General features: G+C 55.9%; 2 protein-coding genes across 8 annotated transcripts; both read right to left on the bottom strand.

Moving 5' to 3' along the window:
• Positions 1-240: 240 nt before the first annotated feature.
• CD74 (CD74 molecule) lies at positions 241-5,047 on the bottom strand. 7 transcript variants are annotated; one of them, XM_029998302.2, is made up of 9 exons: positions 4,844-5,047; positions 3,215-3,390; positions 3,012-3,100; positions 2,855-2,908; positions 2,522-2,617; positions 2,189-2,279; positions 1,575-1,763; positions 1,119-1,202; positions 241-895 (listed from the first exon to the last, which is right to left on the bottom strand). In XM_029998302.2, the coding sequence occupies exons 1-9, from the start codon at positions 4,912-4,914 to the stop codon at positions 885-887; spliced, it is 861 nt and encodes a 286-aa protein (XP_029854162.1). In that variant the 5' UTR covers positions 4,915-5,047; the 3' UTR covers positions 241-884. The 7 variants fall into 7 exon arrangements, with proteins under 7 accessions (XP_029854162.1, XP_029854163.1, XP_029854164.1 ...); XM_029998303.2 differs by having other exon boundaries at positions 241-892; XM_029998304.2 differs by lacking the exon at positions 1,575-1,763 and having other exon boundaries at positions 1,119-1,199; positions 2,167-2,279; positions 4,844-5,046.
• Positions 5,048-10,598: 5,551 nt separating this feature from the next.
• On the bottom strand, positions 10,599-14,204 carry RPS14 (ribosomal protein S14). The gene is made up of 5 exons (XM_029998263.2): positions 13,991-14,204; positions 12,497-12,647; positions 12,019-12,180; positions 11,443-11,519; positions 10,599-10,709 (listed from the first exon to the last, which is right to left on the bottom strand). Exons 2-5 carry the CDS (start codon positions 12,643-12,645, stop codon positions 10,642-10,644), a joined length of 456 nt encoding a protein of 151 aa, XP_029854123.1. The 5' UTR covers positions 12,646-12,647; positions 13,991-14,204; the 3' UTR covers positions 10,599-10,641.
• Positions 14,205-18,067: the final 3,863 nt, after the last annotated feature.

Raw genomic sequence — 18,067 nt, 5'->3', positions numbered from 1 at the left:
CACCCCATGCTGCAACTCATTTAAAAGTGACTTCAGCCTCCTGGGCTGTGCTAGGTGCAGGGGGACCCCAGGGTGCAGGGAAGATCGAACAAGTGATGGGCCAGGAATGTGGCAAGGAATATATGTGATCCTGGGTGGGGGCACAGATGTTCCCTTTTTTTCTTAAGATTCATTTATTTTTAACCTAGGACAGCTGCAAACTGTTCGCAAGCACTGCACTGCTAGAGTTGCTTACAAGGCTTTCTTATTCAAAAGTTTATTAGAAATAATTAGCTTGTGAGATCATTTATAAAGGAACTATCAGATATATTCAGAAAAATTAGAAGCCCCTCTGACTCCAGGGTCAGCTCCTCTGCCTGCTGTTACCCACTGCTGTGGCTGTTATCGAGCGTGAAGGCAAAAGCTGAAGGTGAATGTCTTACCTACAAAACTACCCTCTAGTAATCTAACAGGGCTTCAACCTACGGGGTTCAGTTAAGAAGCTGGTGGAGGTTGTTTTGTTGCTTTTAATGTTCAGAGTAAGAAAGCATTAAGGGCTCATTCTTCAGCAGGGGTGAGCTCTGCACCTGCTGCTGCGTGGCTGCTGAGGGATGCCAATGAGCAAAATGGAACAGCGTTTATGGGTCTGACATAGTTGAAATAATTTTCCAGCCTGCTTTACCCCCCCTCTGAGGGAACGCTTTGTCTCTAGCACTGATCCTGGTGGCAGCTCAGCCCCATCTGCAGCAGGGGAAGGGTCACAATCGGTGCCTTGAGGGGCAGGGGTGCCCATTGTTAATCGCCTTGGAAAAGCAATGTAAGAGCAGAAATGAAATAGAACAAAAATAATAAAACGTGTGAGCTGGGATGCTGAAGATGGGACAGGCATCCGCTGGCATCCTCTTCTACTTGGCTGCTGGGGAAAGAGAGGAGGGAATCAGTAGGATGGCTCCAGGACCTCACACAGCCCAGGCTGCTTTTGCTCTGTCTCCATCACAACCTCCGCCTCCCCAGCAGTGCTTCGGTGCTGCCCTGGCTCTTGGGGGTGGACCAGTACCTCTCCCAGCTCCCCCACCTCCTCTGCCCCAGCCCCCAGGGCTTTCCTCTTCCCCGTCCCACGACTGCGCTTGGACTCTCACCTTTCTCTGCACCCAGCTGGAACGCGTCCACCCCGGAGAAGATCATCTCCTCTGGGTCCATGGTGGTGGCGGCAGCAGCAGTACCTGCAGAGGGAGGGCGGGACGTGGGTGATGGATACCTGGAGCTGCCCCATCGTCCCTACCCCTCTGAGGGCAGGGGGGGAGAGCCTGCATCCATGGGCTGAGCTGTGGGTTTGGGGGCAAGGGGGGGCTCACAGAAAACTGCGACTGCATGCCTTGGCTCTAGCTGCAGCTACCCAAGGAGGGCTGTGGTTTTTATAGGGTCCCCTCCAGCCTTAACATGCTGGCATCAAAGAGGGGTGAGGGATGCTCTCCACCGCTTGGGCACCCTCCTCTCCTCTCGCTGGCAGCTCTCCTCCCTAATTGCAAGCAAAACGGGGCAGCATCCATGCACGCTGCTCATTCCTCTCCTCCATCCCCTCCCTGGCGACCTACCAGGGCAGTCCAGCTTTTTCCGAGTAGCAGTGCCCTCAATCCTGGTGCCATTTTTGTAGGAGCACCAGCAGTAGCCTGTGGCAGCATTGCACTGCTTGGGCAGGTAGTCACCGTTCTCATCGCACTGTGGGCGGAAGCGACCCGGCTGGACACCCCCAGAACTGGCCTCCGCCTGGCACTTAGTTTGCACTAGGGCAATAAAAAACAAAGGGGAGACGCCATGAGCCCCTCGGGCCCTTCTGCCGCTCGGCAGCCTCAGCGGGAGCTTTTTAATCCAGAAGCAGTTAAATTAAATTTAAAAGGTGAACAAGCCCCATCCTGGTGACCTTTCTAAAGCTCTTGGGCTAGCCAAGGACTGAGGATTTGGTGTGCTGCTCTGGCTTTTCAGATATTTGCTCATCCCAAATGCCCTGCAGGCAACGGGCAGTGGCTCTGTGATGTCCTAAAGGTCACCACCAAGAGGTTCCCTATGGAACGAAGGGGTCCGTGACCGGTCAGGGGACAGAGGGTTCAGTTGCCTTTGGGAAGCCCCGTGCTGGCACCTCCTAGGGGGTGGTTGCTCCCAAAGGGCCAGTCCCAACCCTCCCCAGCTCAGCAGCCCCCTTCCCTGATACCTTTCACCGCTGGGATCGCCGTACGATCTTTCGGCTTGGGGTTCTTGGCCATTTCAAACAGCAGCCACTTGTGCATCCAGGATTCAAAGGACTGCAACAAGAGAAACCAGCGTGTTAACCGGCACGGGGGGGGTGGTGCACCATGGGGGGAGCCGTGCCGCAAGCTCCACCTTGGGCCAAGGAAGGTCATGAGCACCACCACCTTCCCTGGGGTGGGAGTAACCCAAGCCTGGCTCAAGCAAGACTTTGTTTTTCCAGGTGTGGACACCCCAGTCCCTCCCCAAAGCGGGGTGCTCCTGGAAGGGGAAGAGTAGGATGGCAGCAAGCACTGACCTTCCAGTCTGCATCAGTCATGGTCTTCTTCAGGCTCTTCAGGTTGTCCATCAGGTTGTCCTTCAGCTCCGGGAACATCTTCCTGGGGTCTGCTTGCTGCAGAGTGACCACCACGGTGAGACAGGGCAAAGAAAAATGAGGTGGGGGGGGGTTGAAGCTCTGCTTGTATCAGCCAGATGGACATTGCAGGAGGCCACGAGCTCCCACCAACTCTGAGCACCCCAACAAACCCCAGACCCAGCCAAGAGACAATAAGCTGGAAGCAGAAGGTCCCATCGCCTCCTGCAGCTCAGGGGGCAGCTATGGGATCGGTGGGGGAGCGGGGGACCTTACCAGCAGCAGGTGCTTCACTTGGTCCTCAGTTTTGTTGCTAGGAGGGGCCATGTTCTCAAGAGAAAAGGCAAAGGGACAGCATGAGCGCAAGGGCTGGCAGCGAGCCCTGAGGGCAGCAGCCAGCAGCCAGTGCCAAGCAGCCGTGGGCATCTCTTACCATCTTGTCTGCAGAGGGGGCAAGAGGCAGGACCCTCATGGCTAGAGGCACGTCTAGATTCATCCTCCTCGTGCTCACTGGCTTGGCACCTGCCGAGGAAGGAGCGACGTGAGGGGCGCTGGGTTGGGTGGTCCAGGGGGGACCCGTCCCCTCTCCCCGGCCACCACCACCCCCTCCCCGCTGGTGCCCATGGGGCTACTGACTGCTGGGCAGCTTCCTCTGGAGTGCCTCCAGCTGCAGGGTCTGGGAGGTCTTGGTCAGCTTGCTGATCTGCCCGCTCTGCTGGTAGACAAAGTAGACGGTGACAGCCTGGCCGGCGATCAGCAGGGCCACCAAGATGGAAAGCGTGGAGAGGGCGGCTTTGCGGCCCCACGCAGACCTGCAGGACACGGAGAGGGAGCTCAGCCCCAGCCACCGGCAGCAGGAGATGTCCTCAAACCCTGCCATCACCACCCCCCCCAAACACCTCCTGCAGCCCACGTCACCCCCCGCCACCCCGCACCACCACAAACACCCCCCCTCCCGGGGGGTTTGCAGCCAGACAAATGCAAATTCCCCTGTCGCGGGCGTGCAGAAGTGAAATCTCAGCGTGAAGGTCGCTCCTCCGTACTGGGGGAACCGAAACCCACTGCGGGGGCGAGGGGGAGGGCAGGCACTGGAGGGGGACCCGAGGAGCGTGTGGGCACACGGGGGCTGCGGGCAGGGCGCTGCCAGGGGATTTTGGGGTACGGCATCGCTCTGGGCATCGCCTTTTGCGGGCTGATGAAGCCACCTGAAGCCTTGCCGGTCCCGGGGGGCTGAGGACATACCCCACGGGATGCCGGATCGCACTTAATTTTTAAAATTTCGTGCAAAAAGCGAAGGTGCGGGGCACCCCGAGCGCAGAGGCAGGCCGGGCAGGTGGGTGCCACGGCACTGGGATGCGAAGGGAAGGCAAAGCCAAGCACCGGGTGGCCGCCCGCCATGCTGCCAAGGCCTCCCCGGGCCAGATCCTGCCCCGCCGGGGTGAACGGGGCACTGGTGGGGTGCAGTGGAGCCCCAGAAAGCCACCGCCCGCCTCCGCTGCCCGACGAGGGGGGGGGGACACCCGTGGGTGCTGCCCGGCTGCCCCTGCTGCTGCAGGGCATGTCCCGAGCGGGACGGGCTGCACAGATGTCTGCCTGGTGACTGATGATGGCAGAGCTCCCGGGCTTCTGATTGGCTGGAAGTGTTTTGGAGGGGGGGGACCCGAAGAGGGAGATGGGGGCTGGTTGGGGACACGGGGAGTGGCCCCACAAAGCTGGGTCTGTGCTGTGTCCCCGCCTGCCCCATAGCCATCTTCTGCCCCATAGCCATCTTCTGCCCCGCCTGCCCCATAGCCACGTCATCAGCCCGCCTGCCCCACAGCCACGCTGTTCCTCCATCCAGCCCGTAGCCATGACTCCGGCCCCTCTGCCCCATAGATGCGCCATGCCCCCATCTGCCCCACAGCCACGCCGCTGAACCGGTCCAGCCCATAGCCATGCCGCGTCCCCATCCGCCCCTGAGATACGGCGACCCCCTCCTCAACCCCACGGCCACCCTGTGCCCCTGCCCGCCCCACGGCCACGCTCCGGCCCCTTCCACCCCATAGCCACCCCACGGCCCCCTTGGCTCCACGGTGCCCCGCAGCCACAGCGCGACCCCACCGTCCGCCCCATAGTCACTCCGTGCCCCCTTGGCCCAACTCTACCCCCTTCCACCCAACAGCCACGCGACGTCCCCTCTGCCCCACGTCCCCATCGTGCCCGCTTCGCCCTCCCCGCGCCCCCTCGACCCCACGGCCCCCATCCCCGCGCCCCCAACAGCGGCACCTCTGGGGGTCCCCAGTGTTGAGCACGCTGCTGCCGCGGTCGGAGATGAGGTCCCGCTGCTCCTCGGCCATGGCTCCGCTGTCAGCACACCGATGGGCAATGAACACCCCCAGTGCTGTCGCTGGAAATACCCCCCCGGGTCCCCACCCTGCCCTGCCACCTCCGGGGGGGGGGCAAAAAAAAAAGCCCCATTGGCTGCTGGTGCCCGCATCACCTGTTGCCAGGCAGACCTCTGTTCAGAAGGTCTCCGATCCAGAAATGATGCTGGATCCGGCCGTGAGCACTGCAGCCGCTTCGTGGGGCATCGCTTCCCACCCCGCGGCCACGGGCGGGTCACGACACCCAGCCTGGTGACACCCGGTACCACGGGCCTGGGGGGGTCTGGTACCCCCGGAGAGGCGGGAGGTGGGATATGGGGGGGGACAGGTACGTGGGATGTGGAGGTGGGAGGCAACGGGGGAGGAAGGAGGCAGGAGGTGGGATGCAGAGGTGGGATGCCGTGGGGAGGGCTCCCCACACCAAAGGCTAAGCAGGACCCTCCGTGGGGGCATGCCGTCAGGGTACAGCCCTCCTCGCTCACCTTTGCTGCCAGGGAAAAGCTGCGCTTCGGCCCAAACCCCACCTCGAGGGTCACTTTGGACCCCCCCTGGGTGGGGGTTCTTGCCCAGCACCTCTCAGGCTGAGGGGGTAACAATTAAAGGACCACCAAGTGTTTTCAAGCCCCTCTCCCTCTTGCAGCACCCCCTTTGCCCTGCCTGCAGCAGCTTTAGGGGGGCTGAACCCCCAAATCCGAGGGAGGAGAAGCAGCCCCTCAAGGTGGGTGACCCCCAAAGCACCAGTGGGAGTGGGGCAGCGTGGGTTCCCAGCCCACCCCACAGCTCTGCTAGCGCTAAGTGGGCGAGAGCAGCCATCCACCCCCATAATGCTGATTTTAGGTGATTTTACACAAAGACCCAGGGCAGCCCGGATGTAACGTATCCCCGATGCCAGCGCTGTGCCGTGGGGATTGTCCGCCGCACCCAGCACCGAGCCGACTCCAGCATCAGGACCCAGCACAACCGAGGCCCAGGTTCAGCCAAAAGTGAAACTCCGAGCGTGAAATGAAAAGCAAATCCATCCGGGCATCACTGGTTACCAGGCAAACTTCCTCATGCGTGGCCCAAGGGCCAGAAAGTGGCAAGACTAGGGTGAGCACAGGCAGGTTTCTTCAGCGACTCCATCCCTTCTCCTGGGGTCAATCCCGGAGCCATCCCGCCGGCAGGGATGGCACGGCCAGTCCCTGGCAGCACGCTGGGAGAGCAGGATTAAGGAATAACCTAAAAGCATTTCTAAGGAGCGGGGCAGGGTCTCCCGACAGATGCTGTTTCTGGAGGAGAAGCAGGCGCTGGTGGGACGATGCTCCGGCTTCCCGGGTGGGGAATCGCAGCCCCCCGTGCAAGGGAAGGGCCTCGGTGCTCGGAGCCCCGTCCCATCCCCAGGCTCATGCGACCCAGCTGGGAAAGTCCCGGGGCACCCAGGGGTGCACAGACCCTCTGCCCAAGGGTGTCCATCAGCCTCACCCCAGGCCACCTGTGTCGCCAGCTCCTGCCCCCACCTGCATTCCTCCCCGCAGGCTATTTTGAAGACAAATAACTTATCTGCTGCTTTTTTTTAGGGGATGCTACCTTTAGAAACCATCTGAGAAGTCTTAAAAAAACAAGGGGAAAAAAAAAGGGGGGGGGGAGAAGAAGAAAAAGGCACATAAAACCCTTCCGTAAATTTTTCAGCTCTCCCCTCGCTCTCAGCCCACGGCGGGCACTGGGGGGTTTGGGGGGACATGGGATTTTCTTGCAGCCCCAGCCTGTGCTCAGCTGCTCACTGCCGCAAGCCCCCCACCCTGGGGCCACGCTCCAGGCACATTCCGTGACCAGCCTGAGCCCTAAGGGGAACTAAGGAAAGGCTGAACAGGAACTCGAGAGCAAACCCCCCCAAGACTTCATGGAGCTGGGCCCAACTCTGCAAACCACAAACACAGGCAATAAACTGGGGGGTGGGGGAGAGCCCTGTTCCCCCCAACAGGCAGGCTGAGCCCCCGGCCCCAAGCCCAGCTGGGGACTGTCAGCACCAAATCAGACCTCTCTCTGCACACAGACATTTCCATTAACTTCTTCAGTACTTCCCCCCCCGGCCATGCCTTTCTGCACAGGGCTGTGGCATCTAATGTGTTTTAAGTCTGTACATTGATTTTCCTGGGAAGATGCAGACCTTTTTACAGAGCAGCTTTCACCCTGCCTTATACCCCTCTCTTTCTTCCATAGCCTGAGGCCAGCACCCAGACCCGCACAGGCTTGTCACCACCCTGTCACCCCCGAGGCTTCATATTTGTGCACATTTTGTGCTGTCCATGAAAAACTTGACAAGCACTATGACAGGAGGCTGGGGAACCAGCTGTCTTTTGGGGGGAAAAGAAGCCATCTGGAGCAAGGAGCAGTTTCAGGACTCGGCTCAGACGTGCCTGTTCTCTGGGAACCTTGACCCAAGCCGGCAGAGCAATTATTTCGGGCAGGGAGGCGGAAATAACCCCGCAGGCATTCATGTGAAGCCATTCATTACCAGCTGAGCCTCTGTCTCACAGCCCGCAGATCCTGCACAGACTGACATTTGGTGAACGAACCCACATTTCTCACTGCCGGTGAGAAGACACCCTCGGCAGCACAGGATCGGCCCCAGGCAAACCCAAGGGGAACGGCCGAGCCACAGGGCTCACCAGCAAACGCAGACCCGTCTCTGGGGATGCACTGCAGCCCCGGAGAAGCCCCGTGCCCTCGGTAGGACGAGCATCCCTGCCAGGGAGACACAGGGTGGGCAGCCACACATCTCCCACCATGCAGCCAGAGGCAGGGAGCCATCACCCAGCTGCAGGGGGTTTGCAGGTGACGCAGTTCCTCGCCAAATCACACAAGACAGGCCAGCTGGGTAGGGGCAGGGACTGGCAAGAGCCATGAAACCCATCCACACCACTCAGCCAGGAGAGTCTTTCCCTCCATACAGCCCTGGGATGTGTGCCAGGCAGCCTGCTCCATGCAGCGACCTGCTTGGCTCTCCGGTTTCTCTTCCTCATTCACCATTTCTTCCTTCAGGGGGTTTACACCAACACGGGAAGTTGTTTCAAAGACGTCAGATCAGCTAAGAAATAAAAGCTATTTTTGCCATTAATTGTACAGCAAGGTCAGGGAACAAATACTCTGCCCACGACACAGCAAGGGCAGCAAGCAGCACGGGCTGAGCTTACAGCAGCTCAGCCTGGACAGCCCTGCACACCCAGCAGAGCTCCTGCTTCCAAAGATTAAGGGCTAATAAAGCAAATCCACCTTCCTGTGCTGGGCAAAGCTCCTGCCACCTGTGCAAGCCCCAGAAAACCTCCCCAGGGGAGGATACACCAAGCAGGGCAGTAGGTCTGTGTTCCTCCTGCCTCGGGTAAGACACGAAGGTCCCAACCGGTGCTTCAGCAACTGCCTCTCCAGAGCAGAGCAAGACCAATGCCACCGCAAGGCTCATTGCCACCGGGTGCCAGCCAGGTCCGTGCTGCCCGGAGATCAGCCCAACACTGCTACACGGGGAGAACCCACCAGCCGGATAAAAAGCCGCTTCCCTTCTTGTGCCCTCGGAGCGGTACTGAGCAGACACCTTCCCACTGCCACATCTGCCCTTAAACACTGCAGGCCTAAACTTTCCTGCGCCAGGCTGGCTGGGCTCTGCCTTGGTGGGCAGCAGAAGGGAGACGGAACTGAGCAGAAAACATCACAAACTGCACCCAAAAGAGATGAGCCCGGTCTGTTAAATTTGTACCGCTGCAAAGGTCCTGTGTTGGATTTTATGTTCCTGTAGAGCTCTCGCCAAATGTACCCTGTGAAGTAGCCGCATGAATGTCACCTGGGACAAAGTAACATACCAGAACAGCAACAGGTTTCACTGTATCTACGAGTATATTAATTAAAAAAAAAAAAAACACAAAAACAAACTGATGAGCTGTTAGTAACACGCCACACCTTCGCCTCCCGCAAACAGCATCCTGCTCCCCTGCAGTCCTCTGCCCTGTTCCCTCCTCAGTTCAGCTCCACGCTGGCTGAGCCACCGCTGGTTTCATTTTTTCAGCACCTTCTCTTCACAGAGTTTAAAGAACACTTTAAGTACAGGAAAACTGTGATTTGAACAGCAAATAGTGCACTTCTAAGACAGTAAGGGAAGTTTATTCTCAAGTTTTCCATGGCCACATATAAAATTGCAAATAAAACACTATGGCTGCGCCAAGGGAAATGCTGGCTTAGGAACATCTGTCCAGGCAGAGATTTTTTCCACAGAAAGGGGAAGTCATGTATTAAGCAACAGTTTGCAGAAAACCCAGCAGTAGTTAGCTTGCTCACGAGCCCAGCTTTCTTTTCCACAGCAAGGACACCTCCAAGAGATCATGACTCACTTTGAAACCACAAGCATCCAAGTAGTTTTCACTATGAAGATCGAGAGGCACCATGGCTTCAGATCAGACAGCCTGGTTTCCTCCTCTGTGAAACTCATCCCCTTGTACTGTGCAAGAGCTAGGGCTTGACAACTGAAGACCAAGCTTGACAGAAGCAACATCTCCTGGATCCAGTCTGGGCTGAGTAACTTTACCAGAACAGAAACTGCTTTGAGAGTGGAGCACCTCCAACACGACCGTCAGTCAAAGCGTCCTTTCCCATGAGGGGAGGGAGACCAGGAGCAGGCAGGTGAAGGAATCCCCCGTAAAGTGTTTTAAGATGCAAAGGTGTGGGAAAGAGCCCCCGTGAAAGCAGTGAGGGTCTCAAGCCTCGTGATCTGGAGGCAGACCTTGTCCAGGAGCCCAGGACATCAGAACACTGCCTTCCAGCTTCATTTTACAGGCCACACCACATCACTTACAGGACTACTATTTGCCATGTAACTGTGCTAAGAACCCGAAGGTTTTTCAACCAATTCTGATAAATAACCATCACTTAAACCTGACCGCAAGTATTCCTGGGCAAACACTTTACCAGCTCCAGATGAGCTCACTTGCTCATTGCCAAGAGTTCCACTGAACAAGGGAAAGCACTATGAGTTGTAGCTGACTGCAATAAACTCCTACCTACCTATCGCAGGAGAATGCAAGACAGACCCACGTCCACACAGGCACTGCGCTGTATGAGGGCTGACATCACCACTGCACAGGAGGAACTTTGACTACTTCATCTCTCTCTCTCAAGCTGTAGCAGCCACAGCTATTTTAACCACGAGCATACAGAACCCACCTAACTTAAACTACACTTCTCAAGTATTGTATGCCCATGAATCTCATCTCGGTCTAAAATCTTGTTACAGCCGAGGAAGCGACAGGAACAGGAGCGACTTCAAAGCCTGGAGAGCTAGGAAGAGGAACACTGGCAAAGGTGGAAATGGGCATTTATTCCAGGTGATGGCAGCACATTCTGTGGAGGGCAAACACCAGTGCAGGAAGCAGGGCATGACTAAGAAGCGAGGAGTCATTTTTCTTAAATACCTCTGGAAGGATAAATACATAAACAGAGCAGCTGAGGGAGCTGTAATTCCAGTGCTTTTAGAAGCTTTTCCCGTGTAATTCAAAAGCACCTCCGCTGCAGCAGTACTAACCCCAACACAAACCAGAAGCCCAGCTTCAGAGCATAAGCCATTGGTGGATGTAATTAAACTAAAGCCACTCAACTTCTGAGCGTACCTCAGTAAGAAAACACACAGCTGAGAAGAGGTTTAAAAGAGAGCTTTAATAACGAAAGGTGCAGCATTGTTTACAGACGACGTCCACGGCGACCACCCTTTCTGCGAGTACTGTCAGAGGGGATGGGGGTGACATCCTCTGTGGGGAGAAGAAAACCCAAAACCACACAGTTACTTTCCAGAGATACCCCAAGAAACCAACCGGGCACAGCCACCCAACCCCAGCAGTCACCCCAAGATCCCACGGCTGCACCTCAGTAGTCAGTCACCACAGGAGCCACGCACAGGCAGAATAAACACTCCACGGGAGTGCAGATATTCGTGAACTCGCCAAGGGCTGGGTACCCAGTGATTTAATGCTTAGGAAGCAAAAATCCCCACCTCCCATCCCACTTAAACCAAGCAGCCACAGCGTTTCCAAAGAAACAGAGGGTGCTTGATGTATCTTTCCGAGCAGCCAGCACCACTGCTTCTTGTGACTCCCCTACAAAGTTTGGGACTGTTGCTCAAACAGTTGGAGGAATTCCATCATTACTGAGTCACATTCTTAAACCGAGACCAACACGGTATTTCTAGGCGACTCAACAGCTCTGGCACAAACGCTGTTATGTCAGAGGAGCATCAGCATCCTGCTGTGCAGCTGGGGTTTATCGTGCAGACAGAAACTTGGTTTCTCAAGTCTGTTTATGCCACCTCCTGGTGAATTGTCAATTTAAGAATCTGTTTAAATTAAATCACACCTTCAGTGCCATCTGACAGAGGCCAAGAAAAACATGGTTTTGTTTTTCTGTTTTTTTCTCTCCAAAGTAACAAGGCTCTGCACTGATATACCATGACATACACATCTAGCTATCACTTTCTCCATCACTCACCAATGCGGCCGATCTTCATTCCAGATCGGGCCAGAGCTCTCAGTGCTGACTGAGCACCAGGTCCAGGAGTCTTGGTCCTGGAGGAGACAGTCAGAACCAATAATCCCTTAAACGATTTAGGAGTTCAACACAGTTCACAAACAACTGATAATGTTAAAATCACAGTTTCCCCAGCCCAAAACATCCAGATACCAGAACTCACCCTCCTCCTGTCCCCAGACCCAAACCATTCACAATCAGCCACCAGACAGGCACTTCACTGTCATTCCAAGCTAACACATCTCCAACTTTGACAGCACCTCCCCATCCACCACCAGCTAAATAAGAGCATACCCTACCTCCAGTCAACTGAAGACACCCATTCAGAATGAGTTCCAGATGCTCAGTGAGAGATGACAACAGCCAGTCACCATACAAAGTGACAGACATCCTTCAGGTCAAGTTTAAAGCCAAGTTCACAGAGTGCATCTACCTTACCAACTGAGGCAGTGCAAAGAAGGGATGTGGTACAATCTGGCACGGATCCAAGACCAGACACATCCTCTGGCAATGCTGAGCCCAGCCCCTCCAACATACCTATTTCCACCGGTAGCACGCAGCTTGATGTGCAGGGCAGTGATGCCCAGTTCCTTGCACCTCTGGGCAACATCCTGGGCTGCCAGCATAGCTGCGTAGGGAGAAGACTCATCTCTGTCTGCCTTCACCTTCATGCCACCAGTCACACGACAGATGGTTTCCCTACAAAAGGGAAAGACGACATTCAGAAAAAAGCCCTTCCTCTTTCCTCCCCATAAACCAGCTTCTGGGTACAGACAGAACCAGGTATTTTGAGTGTTACAGGATGAATAAGCTGCCATCCAGTACCGTGAGCACAACATTCATCACAGAGGAGCACACCAAGCCATCTGGCCTATGTTCATGTACGCACACCATCTTATCTTACAGCTCAGCAGAAGCTCAAGGATTTTGTTGGAACCCCTAGCCAAATCTGATTTCTGTTTTCAAAACGAAAGGAGCCAGTACTGCAGGGAGGTGACTGGTGTTCAATACTCACTTGCCAGAGAGATCAGTCACATGGACGAAAGTATCATTGAAGGAAGCAAAGATATGGCAGACGCCGAACACGTTTTCTCCTTCAGCAACCTGAGGTCCCAAGCTGATGACCTGTTCTTCCTTCTTCTCCTTGCCCTTACGAGGTGCCATTTCTGAACAACAACCAAAGTATGAGTGATGGTGGATTTTTCAGCATTCTCTTACGGGATTTTAGGAAATTCCCTGCTACTGCAACCTTTTACCAAGCAAGATAAATGAGTTACCGTTGGCAAAACACAGGTAGTAATTTTGGGGTACAAGTGGACTTCTTATAAAACCCAAGATTCCGAGCTTTGCTGTGTGCTGGCAGGCAGGTCACCACCCACAACTGTTTAGTGGGGTCTCTCCTGCAGCACTTCACAGTAGAAGCTGTGAAGCTTCTACAGCTACCTAAGCTGTGCTTCATGGCAGCTGATGTCCCCAGGCACTGCTGCAGCACAGGGAGCCCCTTTCCTTGATAACCAACAATGCTAAGAGCTTCTCCTTGCTTGTTTATGTGACTTTATGGAAAGAAAATACCTAGCCAAACAATTATTAAAGACCCAGGTACTGTCACAAAGCTCTGACTCTGCAGACCTTTCAAATACTAGCTTGGGTTTTTCCTTGTTATTGGTCTCCTAACCACATCCTTGGGACTAGCCCAAGTAAGTCTTCTGCCTCTGAAGCCTATACCCAGCTATGGAAGGTGGCAGACATGGCAGTCAGCAGTGCTTGGTTAGGTGGCTGGGGATCCCCTACAACTGCTCCGGAGCACGGGAACTCGGTTCCCTATTGCCCTCTCCTGCCAAATACCAGCTACAACTGGCACCTTGGAGAAGTCTAGTGACTTCATTAAGGAAATCAACCCAAGCACGACCTACTTTCACCCACAGGCCTTAGCCCGACGGTCCCCTCCACAGAAAACAGCCCTGAGCACCGACTGTTAAATCAAGGCCTACACGGCCACTCTGACAGAGCCACGTCCCCTTCCTGACAGCCAGCGAGAGGCTCCATGGACATTACCGTCCCCAGCTGGGGTCTATAGAGCCCAGCGATACCCACAGGACAGACAGAGCAAACACCGAGCCCTGGGCGCTGTTACCGCCGATACTGACCTCGGAGCAACAAGCCCGCTGCTCTTCAGCGCTCACCTGAGGCCGCACTGGACACAGCCCCGGCCTCTCACGGGCCAGCGGGCGGAAGGAGTCCCGCAGCCGCGGCCGAGCACAGAGCCGCGGCCCTGCCTCCCCCCTCCTCCGCCCCCAGCCGTGAGCGCCGGCCCTCCCCCGGGCGCCCAGCTACGCCAGCCCCCGGCTCGCCTGCGGCCTAGCGCCCCGCTCCGCCGGCCGCGCCTCTCCCGCGCCGGCCGCGCTGCCCCGCGGAGCCCCGGGCCCGAGGAGGCGGACGGCGGGCGGGGAGGCGGCGGCGAGGCGCGGGCGGGCGGATGGCGACGGATGCGCGGCAGCCCCGCACTCACCTGCGCGTCTCCTCCGGCGGCCGCCGCTGGAAAGGAAGCGGCAGGGTCAGGGGGCGGAGGTCACCGCCGCTCACCCGGAAGTGGTGACGGGAGGCGGCCGAGTGCCGCGGGGGGAAGCGGCGTTTCCCCGATCGCAGGGCGGGATTCTACCCCGATCCCGATCCCGCCACGTCGGCCGCCGCCGTGAAATCGTGAAGGGCGCTCCCGAGGGCAAGCCGGGCCGACCTCCCCAAGATGGCACGGCCGCCTCCCCCTCCCCGCGTCCCTTCCCAAGATGGCGGCGCCCTCCTCCCAGGGATCCCCCCCCAAGATGGCGGCGGCCGCTGGCCGAGGTTCCCTCCCCAAGATGGCGACGGGTGCGCCGTTGCCTATTTCTGCCCCTGACAGAGCCGTGCTGGGAGAGCCTTGGAAACGCAGGCCTGAATCGGTTTCAAAACCAACGAGAGGAAAATCGGTGTAATGCCAGCACGCTGACCGCTTCCTCCCGGCCGGGCAGCCGCAGTCGGCGCTGCCTGGGCTCAGCTAGAGCCGGAGCGGGGCACAGGGCTTTCCCCCTCGCTCCGCCGTTGGGCGGCTGAGCACAGCGAGGTGTCGTGGGGGTCCAGGCAGCTGCTTGTCCCTGCCCTGAGCTCAGGCTGCGAGGAGGTGTTTGGGAATTTACCCGTAAGGGGATGTACATGGTGGTTTTAATATCTGGAAGTCTGGTGTATTTTCTCTCAAAGAGCTAACGGGAGAGATTTCAGTACAGGTAATTCTCTGTTGGGAACTCGGGCGGCTGATGTGAATGGTGTAGACTTTGCAGCTGCGAGCGCTGGTGCAGGGACTACCTCCCACAGCAATTATTGGGGGAGATTTGTTCCACCTCTACAGCAAACAGTGTAAATTTGTAAAGTTTTACGTTAAGGTGGTCCAGCAAGCGCATATTTTCTGGTTCCAAGTGATCTAAAAAGCGCTCGGGAGAGTAAGGATGGGAAACATCAAAGACCTTTGGAAAAAAGGCAGATTGAACCTGATTTCGTAGCGCTTGCGATACGCTTCCTGGGCCTGATCCTGCCCTGCTTCCAGATGCCCCCGCCGGGCACTGAGCTGCCTCCGGCGCTTAGTCCTCCGGGGAAGCGGAGAGCTCGGAGCCAGGCAGGACTGGGTTGTGAGTCACAGGCTGGGAGCCCACCCATGGGTGCCTACGTGGGGAAGGCTGACGGACCTTCAGATCTGCACCCAGGAGCTGTGGTCAGAGCTGGTCCGACCGGAGGAGAAGCAGATGTACGAGGGAGGCTCCTTGTAATGGCCCCGCTAGGGAGATTGCACGGTCCAAAGGCCTGAGAACACATCTGTGGGGAGGGTCGAGCACGTCTGTCCGACTGACAGCATTTGCTGCTGGCCCGTGGGAAACTCCTTTCTCACGCTCATCAGCTCCGCAGCTCTGGGGTGCTGCGTGTTTTTAGGGGAGCATCCACATGCCCAGCACGGCTGATGTCTTTCAGAGTACCTTTTCCTTTCTCTGGCCAAGCATCCCAGGTCCCTCCAGGATGCAAACCCCTCAGCTGCCACCAGGGAGAAGAGGTTTGGTCCGTAAGGCTCCCTGCTTCTCTACACTCTCCTGTGCTGAGCTTCTTCCCCAGGAAAGCTCTCTGTGCTCACGGGTGCCACCGTAACGCTTGCCTTGACACTGTGGGCCACTCGTGCCCACTCCTCCCTTCGTCAGCAGTTTGCCACTGCGTCAGGGATCTTCCTGTTTAAATATTGAAGGAGAGGCTTTTAAAATATACATTGGCGGGACTGCTGTAATTCCAGCCGGGGGCTCCAGTGGCACTGGCCGTGGCCTGATTTGAAGGAAGGGGGGAAGGAAGGAGCTAGCAGCAGTCAAGCACCACAGAGGTCAGCCTGCGTCAGACCGCGTGTGCGGTAGTGGCTGCGGGTGACCCGTCTGAGAAAGAGCCATGGGGACGGTGAAGGGTCCGCAGGCAGCCTGAGCCAGGCAGGGTGGGTTCCTCCCCAGGGAGCCACACGTGCAGGGCAGGCTGCGATGATCCTCCGCGAGGCTTGCACCAGCCTACAGATGTTCCCCTGGAACAGATGCAAGCCAGAGGCAAGGAAACGGGCAAGCCTCCACTTATGGGGTAACAGGCTGAATTAAACAGATGAGCTTCTAAAAAAAAAAAACAAAACAACCCAGCAGTTCAAAATCCAATGCTGCCCTCAGCCCAAAAGCATCTGGGAGGCAGGCTGCTCCCAGTCCCTCCAGGCTCTGTGTGGGATGGGGCTTTCTCCACTCCCCAGGAAAAATTCTTTCCTTTTGCTTTGCCTTGCACCAGTGTTGGCATGTCTGCAAGGGAACTGCCTGCCCTGCAAGATGTTCCTGGGGCTCAAATGCCAGCACTGTCCAGGCTGTCCTAGCTGCTGAGGACAGCACTGAGGATCTTCCCAGTCTGGGATGAGCAAGAAGGGAGGCACTCAGCAGGGGCTGCAAGGATTGCATCCTCCAGCCTGGCGGGGAAGGATGGGAAGGATGCTCAGGCCACGGTGGGGTCAGTGCCAGAGATGATGTGTATTTGCTTTGAGAAATCCCCCAGATTTAGTTCCTTAATGGGTAATTAACATTCCAGATGCTCCTTGGTAATAGCCTCTCCAGCCCATGGGAAACCCACAGACACAGTGACGCTGCAGGCGGATTTCGTAACTCAGCCGGTGACTAAACAAAAAGGGAGCCTGAGAGCCAGAGCAAATGGAAACACTGCTCTCGACCTCTTCTCCTGCCCGGGCTTTGGCCCTGGTGTAAACTGGTCCTGGCTGAGAGGGGTCAGTGGGAAGCGACTGGCCTGACCTGCAAAGGCCCCGGCTCCGGGCTTCCCGCAAGCAGCAAATTTTGGCGCTCGAATGTCACTGTTTCGGTGGCTGCATCTTGTTCCCATTAGCCACCAGACCAGTGGCCTTACTGGTGGCCTTGAAACAGAGACTGGAGCTGGAAGAGGCCAAAACTCTCCCCAGAGGCTGAACCCTTGCTTTCTACCTGGTACAGAGCAGAGTCTGCAGTTGGGGCTCTCAGACAGCTCCAGGCCCCTCAAAATGGCATCTTTCTCTATAGCCCTGGCAAAGAGAAATTCAGGGCCCCGAATGCAGCCATTCACAGGTTAAAAAAAAAAAAAAAAAGCAAGGTTTTCCATTTGCTTTTAAGGCCGTTTTTAGTTTCAGAAAGGCAGTTTGTGCATGCACACATGTAAAATGATGTGTCAGAAACAGGCGTAAGAAGATTAAAAAAGAAATCTCCAACGCTGAAGTTAAAGCACTTAAGGAATTGGCAGAGACTTCAAGAGCTGGTTTCTGGTCCTAATGAAGTCGGTGGAAGTGCTGCCATGGACTTCAAGGGGACCATAATTTGGCTGTAACTCAGTAGGGAGCTGAAAGTGTTGATTAATAAATTGGAGACAATGCGGAGGAAAGCCGCTGAACTTCTTTCCGACAGATGTGCTGAAGAAGAGCCTGTAAGTTAGAAGCATGCAGGAAAGGAACTGGTTTCCTTTGTGTTTGCAAACAGAAGATAGGCAAAAAAAAAAAGCTACCTGATACTCATGTAAAATGGTAGAGCTGGTATTAATAAATACCAATGCCTTTCTGAGCAGCCTTCTGTTTCCAGTGAGTAGGTCATTCTTTTAAAAAAAATGTATTAGCAAATGCCAGACCAAGAATTCAACAAATTCCTTTTTCTCAGAAGTAATTATTCAGTGGAAAAGTTTACCGCTGGAGATTGTGGATTCTGCAGATTGTCCTCGGAGTTTGGTGCGTGCCTTTGATTACTCATTGCTGGCTTTTTGCTCAATGATTTGTGCATGAATCTCCCCTGCTAAAACTCTGACGGAGGTTAGCATGGCCTCAGAAAGCTGTTCCCGGTGGAGATACATTTTCAGGCTGAGTTTGCAAATCATTTAAGGCTGAAAAAAAAAAATCCCTTTAATACCCTTTACAGCAGTTCACAGTTGAAAAACTTCCTGTTTGTCCCTTTTTTGTTTTCTGAGCTTTCAAGTAACTTTGGCGTAGGCAAGACATTCAGAGATCTTCAGAGAAAAGGCTTGTGAGGGA

Source organism: Aquila chrysaetos, chromosome 22 (assembly GCF_900496995.4).
Source record: "Aquila chrysaetos chrysaetos chromosome 22, bAquChr1.4, whole genome shotgun sequence".
Classification (NCBI taxonomy): Eukaryota; Metazoa; Chordata; class Aves; order Accipitriformes; family Accipitridae; genus Aquila; species Aquila chrysaetos.
Note: the sequence above shows the minus strand (reverse complement) of the source record. Positions and strands in the feature narration are given on the sequence as shown.

Coding starts and splice junctions, on each gene's coding strand:
- CD74 (XM_029998302.2), bottom strand. CDS start 4,914: ATGGCCGAGGAGCAGCGGGACCTCATCTCCGACCGCGGCAGCAGCGTG. Junction 3,391..4,843: donor AACACTGGGGACCCCCAGAG/GTGCCGCTGTTG, acceptor CGTGTCCTGCAG/GTCTGCGTGGGGCCGCAAAG. Junction 3,101..3,214: donor CCAGAGGAAGCTGCCCAGCA/GTCAGTAGCCCC, acceptor CTTCCTCGGCAG/GTGCCAAGCCAGTGAGCACG.
- RPS14 (XM_029998263.2), bottom strand. CDS start 12,645: ATGGCACCTCGTAAGGGCAAGGAGAAGAAGGAAGAACAGGTCATCAGC. Junction 12,181..12,496: donor GTGACTGATCTCTCTGGCAA/GTGAGTATTGAA, acceptor TCCCTTTTGTAG/GGAAACCATCTGTCGTGTGA. Junction 10,710..11,442: donor AATGAAGATCGGCCGCATTG/GTGAGTGATGGA, acceptor TTCTCCCCACAG/AGGATGTCACCCCCATCCCC.